Genomic DNA, 8,608 nt, shown 5'->3' on the forward strand with positions numbered 1-8,608 from the left:
GGCCAGGATCTGATGGGTTTTGGGTCGGTTAGGTGTATTTAAGGCCTGGATCGGGTTATTTAATCTGAAATTGGGTTGGGATATTGGGTTGAATTGAGGTTAAATTTGAAATGCAATTTGGCTAGGTTTTAAATAGCCAATTTAACCCTATATAATTTATTATAAATAATAAATAATTTCTTAAAAATAATTTCGTATACAAAAATGATTTAAAATAGATATTTAATATTTTAAAAATATAGAAGATCAACTTTATGCATATAAATGTAATTATACATTAATAGGGCTAATATTGCAATTATATGAAAATTAGTTTTAAAAATATAAATGCCATTATAAAAAATACACAAAAAATATTTAAGTAATATTTTGGCATAAATATAGGATTTAGATGATTAAATTATCACAACAATAATTTGAAGGATAATTATTGGGAACTTTATAAGTCAAAAAGGAAGAAATACATCAATTTAAAACCCTTTTAAAATTATAGAAAAATTATAAAGATCTTGTGCATGCTTATTGTTACATAATACCTTCCTGATGTTCTTTGGAAGGGCAACGTAAGGCTAAGCAACTGATGTCAGTGCGGTTGTTGTCCGCCAATGAGGTCCCCTCCGCACGCTAGACTAGATTGTTAGTGTCGTGCGGGAAAACCAATGTCACGAGCAATTGCGGAAGCTGAGAGAGAATTGGATTTTGAATGATGATGATTTTATTGATGAATGAAATACTGATTACAAAAGATGGGGTATCGATGGGGAGAGAGACCAATACAGAAAATTGATTTCTAAAAATGTTTGATTGCTTGATCCACCCTAATAATGCTTAAAAAAAATTAACTAACATTACATAACTAGTCCTAATAAATCTGTGGAAGCACACTGAATGAAAATGATGTAAACTAGCCTATAATTACAATGAAAAGGACTTAGTTTATTACAATGTAGAAATAAGTCCGATGGCAGCAACTTTGTCTTGTGGGTCTGGGTCTGCGCGCGCATTGTTGTGGGCACGCGCGGCACTTGCTTTGTTGTCTTGAGGCTGGGTGCTGGTGCTTGGCATCAGAGTATGTGCGCGAGGCGCTGCTGGAATGGGCCTGCAGCTAGGCACTGGCGAGGCATCAGGATCTGCGCGCGCGACATTGTCAAGGCACGCGGCGCTGTTGTCATTGGCCAGCCACTGGATGCTGGCGAGAGGCATCGGTGGGGCGACAGAGGCGCATGTACGCTTGTCACTTGGCGCAGCCAAGACCACGGGGCCGACCATGGTGCTAGGCATTGTGAGGCTTTCTAGGCCGCCATGGGACGCGGCCAAGGGGTCATGGGGCGTGTCTAGAAAGCAGCCCATGACATTCTCCCCCACCTGAGTTGGCGCCGTCCTCGGAGCCTTATGATGATGATGATGATTCTGGTGGTTCTTGGATGGGAGGTTTGCGCCCCTCTGTTCTTTGAGCTTGTTATTGTAGCGACGCAATGATTTATGCGGCTGACATGGAAGACTGGATGGATCTTCCACCAGGATGGAGTTTTTACCTGGTATGTAGACTTCCCAATGCATTTTTCGATGGGTAGGGTCCCGATCTATTTTTGTTGCAATCGAGGGTCATGGGTCCTCTCTGCAAACAAGTATCACTTTGGGATGCATAACATTAATTTGTCCCATGCTTGATGTTGGGCAAAGAAAAGATTTTGTTCGGTGAACCTTTTTGCCCGCTCTTTGGCTTTGACGAGATAGCTCCTCACTATCCCTATGTTGTGCTCCCATTCGCTCAAGAAGTTGGTAGCTCGAGGAGATTTTGGCATGGTTGATGCGTTCACCGTTTGTGGGAGAAGCGGTTGTTGTCCGGTAACAATTTCAAAAGGGCTTTTGTTTGTATGATGGCTCTTTTGAGAATTGAAACACAGTTGAGCAGCATCCAAGAGCTTCACCCAATGCTTTTGTGATCCGGTTGCAAAGTTGTGGAGATATTCCTCCAGCATGTCATCAAACTGGTCTATATGGCCATCCGATGGTGGATGGATGTCTGAGTTGTGATTCAATGTTTACCCAAAGCACCTGAAGAGATGGGTCCAAAAATTGCTAGTGGAGCGTGAGTCACGCCTACTAAGAATGTCTTTGGGCAGGCCCCAATGTTTGACAATGTGCGAGAAGAAGAGTCGAGCTATATCTTCTGTTGAGATGTTCTGCGAGGCTGCTATAAAGTTTGCATAGTTTGAAAACTAATCTATGACAACCAAGATGGATGCAAGATTACCGACCTGGGGCAATCCCGTGATGAACCTGAGGGAAACACTTTCCCATGGTCTCTAAGGGACATGTAATGTCTGCAAGGGTCCCGTCTATGACGAGTGATCTGGCATGTCCTTGTGGCATGGCTGACAAGTCTTCACACGCTGAGGAGCATCACCAGTCTTTTAAGGCCGATGACATGATGGCTGATTGTTGTTGCGAAGGGTAGCCAGAACTAGGGGTTTATGTCTGTTGACTACCTTCTCCAACGGCATGGCCAAGATGTTTTCAGCGGCCATCTTTATAGGAAAGCATGGTATGGTACAGGGCGTGGCCCAGTTTTCTCCCATCATCAGGAGCATGTTGGCATATGGTACCGGTATGGTGTTGGTTTGCCTCATGAACTCCAAACCTACTATGATGTCGAAGTCATCTATGATTGTGATGTGCAGGTCGATGCTTCCTTTGTATGGGCCAAGTTTCACTGGGACGTTTGTAGCTGTTCCACCCAATGTCTGGGGTGGTGAGTTGATAGCCTTGACGTGGCCTTTGCTCTTTTGCACAACAAGAACCAGGCGCTCTACTTGAGGTGAAGCTAAGTAGTTGTGGGTAGCACCCGTGTCTATCAATGCGTGAAGGGGCTTGCTGTTCACTTTTAATTCGACGAACATTAGGGTCCTCGCTTGTTTAGGAGGCCTCTCGTCCATATTTTCCTTCCCTTTCTTGGTGATTGGGACTGCGATTTTCTTAGGAGGACATGCACTGGTTCCCGCTAAGGCATGTGGGATAGAGCCAACAATTGCATTGAAGGCGCCCACCTGGTCTGATTCTGATGTGTCTGATGCGTTTGACTCATCCTCAACACTCTGATGAGCATTGACCTTTATGTTTGGGAATTCATTGTTCCAATATGCCCCGCCGCAATAACGGCATTCTGAGGGAGGCTTTGTCCCCTGATTGTTTTTGATGGATGCAGCACTGTTGCTGTTGGAGGGAGGAGTCTTAGTTTTAGATGCACTCCGATCTCCCCCACTTTTGCCTGGGCCACCATTGCTGGGATGGTTCCCATTGAATGCCTCTCGGACAGACGGCTGGGGCCTGTCGTTCTGAGTTCCCAAATGATAATCACCAAGGCATTCTGCAGCTTAAATGGCCTTGGGCAGGGTGTCTACCCGTTGTCTCTGTAGTTCCATACGGGCATGAGGTTTCAAACCTTCTATTAATCCGAAGAGTTTGTCTTTATCCCCCATGTCGCGTATGTTTAGCATGAGTGCGGAGAATTCGCGCACATACTCCCGCACTGATCTGGTGTGGCAGAGCTCCCGTAGCTTTCTCCTTACATTGTATTCCACATTTTCGGGGAAGAAATGCAGGCGTATGGCTGCCTTCAATTCATCCCATGTCTGAAGAGTATCTTCATCGGCATTGATGGCTTCGTATTTGACCCGCCACCAAAGTTTGGCATAGCCCTGAAGATACATGGCAGCAGTCGCTACCTTTTTGGATTTTTCCAAATAGACCACGGCATCGAAGTATTGTTCGATGTCGAAGATGAAGTTTTCCACTTCTTTAGCATCCCGTGATCCGTCGTATGGCTTTGGCTCTGGTATCTTAAGCTTTTGTAGAATGGGGGTGAGGTTTGGTGCACCCCTGATGTGGTTGCCGCCTCCTCAAAGTAGGCTTTGTAGGGCAGCATTGACAACATTGAGCTTGCCTGTCAAGTCGTCTATGGTTTGCTGCATGGCAGTTAGTCTGTCTGCCTCTTGTTGCTAATGGGCTAAATCGTCGGCACGCTCCTGTTGGAGGTCCTCAAATTTGCCATGAATATTGGCAGTTTCGATGGCTGCCATTTGTCGGTCATCGTCAGTCACGACTGATATTTGCAATGTCGTTTTCTGCCTGCCGAATTCGGCGGTCCAGGTCGTTCATTCTTTGCACTAGGTTGTTGTTTTGATCAGGTACCGTATCCACTATGGGTCGTAATCGGTCAACCGTCTCTTCTAGGGATGCCAGGCGCTCCCCATGTTTCACCATGGTCAGAAATGGCGATAATGGCAAATATGTTCCCTCGTCCGATGTCGAGCCTAGGCTCTGATACCAACTGTTATGCAACGCCTTCCTGATGTTCTTTGTAAGGGAAACGTAAGGCTAACCAACCGATGTCAGTGCGGTTGCTATCCACCAGTGAGGTCCCTTCCGCACGCTAGACTAGATTGTCAGTGTCGTGCGGGAAAACCAATGTCATGAGAAATTGCGGAAGCTGAGAGAGAATTGGGTTTTAAATGATGATGATTTTATTGATGAGTGAAATGTTGATTACAAAAGATGTGGTGTCGAGGGGGAGAGATACCAATACAGAAAATTGATTGCTGAAAATGTTTTATTGCTTGATCCCCCTTAATAATGCTTAAAAAAAAACCAATATTACATGACTAGTCCTAATAAAGTTGTGGAAGCACACTGAATGAAAATGATATAAACTAGCCTATAATTACAATGAAAAGGACTTAGTTTATTACAATGTAGAACTAAATCTGATGGCAGCAACTTTGTCTTGCGGGTCAGGGTCTGCGCGCGCGACACTTGCTGTTTTGGCCTGAGGCTGGGCGCTGGTGCTTGGCATCAGGGTCTGTGCGCGAGGCGCTGCTGGAATGGGCCTGCAGCTGGGCGCTGGCAAGGCATCAGGATCTACACGTGCGGCATTGTCAAAGCACGCGACATTGTCATTGGCCAGCCACTGGGCGCTGGCGAGAGGCATCGGTGGGGCGACAGAGGCGCATGCACACTTGTCACTTGGCGCAGCCAAGACCACGGGGCCGACCATGGCTCTAGGCATTGTGAGGCTTGCTAGGCCACCTTGGGGCGCGACCAAGGGGTCATGGGGCGTGTCTGGAAAGCAGCCTATGACATTATATATGTCTATATATTCTATTTTGAAAGTATATATGTCTATAAAAATATATAGGAAAAAATTGGGTATCAAAAGCTTCCCTCTTTACCTGGGAAGGATGAAAGAATTTTCAGGTAAAGAAATTATGGCCAATTTTGACCGGGCGGAGTGTTTTGAAAGACAGAGGTCGAACTCCGGTCTTCGAGTTGCCTACATATCCCTAGTTTTACAGGAATCAGTCCATGTGTAGTTCTGGATTCATTAGCGGAATATACCGATGAAGTAATTGCAAGAACGGACACGGGATACAAGAGTGGCTATGGTGAGCAGTTAAGGCTCGGGATAGTTGGACGAACTGGACCGAGATTGCTCCTGCTAGGATATCGGTTGCTTACTGGTTACCTGCAGATAAAAGATGCTACAAACATGTATTTGCAAAAATTTGAACATGATGCAGATTCTCTTTGGGCCATGAAGGTTGTCTTTGGACAATTAAAGATGATGTCCAGGGCCTTGAATTGTTTTGTGAGGGATTCACAAGCCATGAAATGATGTTCACGGGCCATGAAGATGGTTCCTCCGAACCATGATGCCTTTGAATAATGATATGTAAATTTGAGAGATCCTCAGGTCATGGCATGGTGTCTTCCAGCTATGAGGATGATGCCTTTTAGACTATGATTCATTTGGATAGATTGGTGATATTTCAGCCCATGATATGCAACAATACGATGTTAAAAAGACAAGGCTTAGTCTTGTGAAATGGAGGGCAGAGCTTAGCCCGATTGAAAACCAAATAGATAGTGCTAGAAATAGATCAAGATTTGTGTGAAATGGAACAATGCTTAGTATCATGCAAATGCGGAGGCAAGGATTAGCCTCATGCAAATAGGGAGGTAGGGATTAGCCTCATGCAAGTATGAAGGTAAAGATTAGCCTCATGCAAATAGGGAGGCAGGGATTAGCCTCATGCAAATAGGGAGGCAGGGATTAGCCTCATGTCGATAGGGAGTCAAGGATTAGCCTCATACAGGTATGGAGGCAAGGTTTAGCCTTATGCAAGTATGGAGGCAAGGATTAGCCTCATGTAAGTATGGAGGCAAGGATTAGCCTCATGAAAATAGGGAGGCAGGGATTAGCCTCATGTAGATAAGGATGCAGGGATTAGCCTCATGCAGATAGGGAGGCAAGGATTAGCCTCATGCAAGTATGGAGGCAAGGATTAGACTCATGCAAATAGGGAGGCAAGGATTAGCCTCATGCAGGTATAGAGTCAAGGATTAGCCTCGTGCAAGTGTGGAGGCAAGGATTAGCCTCATGCAAGTGTGGAGGCAAGGATTAGCCTCATGCAAATAGGGAGGCAAGTATTAGCCTCATGCAGGTATGGAGGCAAGGATTAGCCTCATGCAGATAGGGAGGCAGGGATTAGCCTCATGCAGATAGGAAGGAAAGGATTAGCCTCATGCAAGTATGGAGGAAAGGATTAGCCTCATGCAGATAGGGAGGCAAGGATTAGCCTCATGCAGGTATGGAGGCAAGGATTAGCGTCATGCACGTAAGGAGGCAAGGATTAGCCTCATGCGGAGAGCACGTAGCAAATAAGAGTAGTATATGTCTTAGTTGTCGATATATTCGGTGTCTGATATCCCAATTGATAATGATCTTGCTACGTGGACGTTATTGTTACGTCAAATGTACTTACGTTCAAAAACAAATTATAGGTTTTGTGGGGGGAGGTTGGTTCGTGCTTCTACAGCTGGCCTTGCTTTGCTCTATTCTGAAAGCCTTTCTAGTTCCCCCTAGGTGATACCTGACTGTTATGGAAATAGAGTTTTCGAAAAATATGCAATTATTGATAAAAATAAAGTTGTTCTTAGAAACGTATTGATATATCAAATGATTTTTGATGAACTAGTGACTGTAACACGAAAGACAAGAGGGGTTGCTCTGATGGTAAGCAACCTCCACTTCCAACCAAGAGGTTGTGAGTTCGAGTTTTCCCAAGAGCAAGGTGGGAAGTTCTTGGAGGAAAGGATGTCGGCGGTCTATTTGGAAACAGCCTCTCTACCCCAAGGTAGGGGTAAGGTATGCGTACACACTACCCTCCCCAAACCCCACTAAGTGGGATTATACTGGGTTGTTGTTGTTGTAGTGACTGTAACACGTCTCAAAGGCATTACAACTCTCTTGTGTCGAAATTTTGAGGGTCCTCCTCAAAATTCTGCCCTAGTTTCTTAACTGACTTTCTAGCATGTGATGGCGTTGGCTGGACTTGCTCCGAAATTTTGAGGGTCCTCCTCAAAATTCTACCCCAATTTCTACTGAATCTTCTTCGAAATTTTGAGAATCCTTCTCAAAATTCTGCCCCAGTTTCTTAACTGACTTTCTAGCATGCGATGGCATTGGCTGGACTTGCTCCGAAATTTTGAGGGTCCTCCTCAAAATTCTGCCCCAGTTTCTACTGAATCTTCTTCGAAATTTTGAGAATCCTTCTCAAAATTCTGCCTCAGTTTCTTAACTGACTTTCTAGCATGCGATGGCGTTGGCTGGACTTGCTCCGAAATTTCGAGGGTCCTCCTCAAAATTCTGCCCCAGTTTCTGAGCTTGGAGGAAATGGGAATTTTATTATGATATGATCGAACCCATAAGGCTACCTACATATCCCCTCTTGAACGGGAATAAGGTCAAGCATATTTCAATTACATCAGAAGATAAATGTAAAGTATTTTAGGCATAGTATCTCTTGACTGCGTCTGAATTGACTGGTTTTGGCCAGCCTTCTCCGTCCATTTCTGCAAGTATGAGTGTTCCTCCTATTAGTACCCTGTGAACCATGTATGGACCTTGCCAGTTGGGAGAGAATTTCCCTTTGGCTTCATCTTGATGTGGGAATATCTTCTTCATAACCAGCTGACCTGGTGCGAACTGTCTTGGTTTGACTCTTTTGTTGAATTCTTTAGACATTATGTTCTGGTAAAGTTGGTGGTGACATACAGCGTTCATCCTCTTTCCATCAATAAGGGCTAATTTTTCATAGCGACTCTTTATCCACTCTGCATCGCTAAGTTCATCTTCTTGTATGATTCTTAAAAAAGGAATCTCCACCTCGGTTGGATGACAGCCTCGGTACCATAAACCAACATGTAGAAGTTTCCCCTGTTGATATGCGAACTGTGGTGCAGTATCCCAATAAAACAAAAGGTAACTTCTCATGCCATTTTTTGTGGTTTTTTACCATTTTCCTCAGTATCTTCCTGATGTTTTTGTAGGCGGCTTCTACGACTCCATTCATCTAAGGTCTATAGGTTGTGGAATACTTGTGCTTGATTTTGAAAGCTTCACACATAGTTTTCATCAGATCACTGTTGAGATTGGCGGCATTATCAATAATAATAGACTCGGGAACTCCAAATCGACAAACAAACGATCCTTAACAAAATCTGCGACGACTTTCTTGGTTACAACTTTGTAAGATGCAACCTCTAC

At 44.6% G+C, this 8,608-nt stretch overlaps 1 protein-coding gene across 1 annotated transcript; it reads right to left on the minus strand.

Annotated features, from left to right (window-relative positions):
* Window positions 1–7,849: 7,849 nt before the first annotated feature.
* Window positions 7,850–8,335, minus strand: LOC138885139 (uncharacterized). The gene has a single exon (XM_070166041.1). The coding sequence runs from the start codon at window positions 8,333–8,335 to the stop codon at window positions 7,850–7,852; it is 486 nt and encodes a 161-aa protein (XP_070022142.1).
* Between the last annotated feature and the right edge of the window lie 273 nt (window positions 8,336–8,608).

Source organism: Nicotiana sylvestris, chromosome 2 (assembly GCF_000393655.2).
Source record: "Nicotiana sylvestris chromosome 2, ASM39365v2, whole genome shotgun sequence".
Lineage (NCBI taxonomy): Eukaryota > Viridiplantae > Streptophyta > Magnoliopsida > Solanales > Solanaceae > Nicotiana > Nicotiana sylvestris.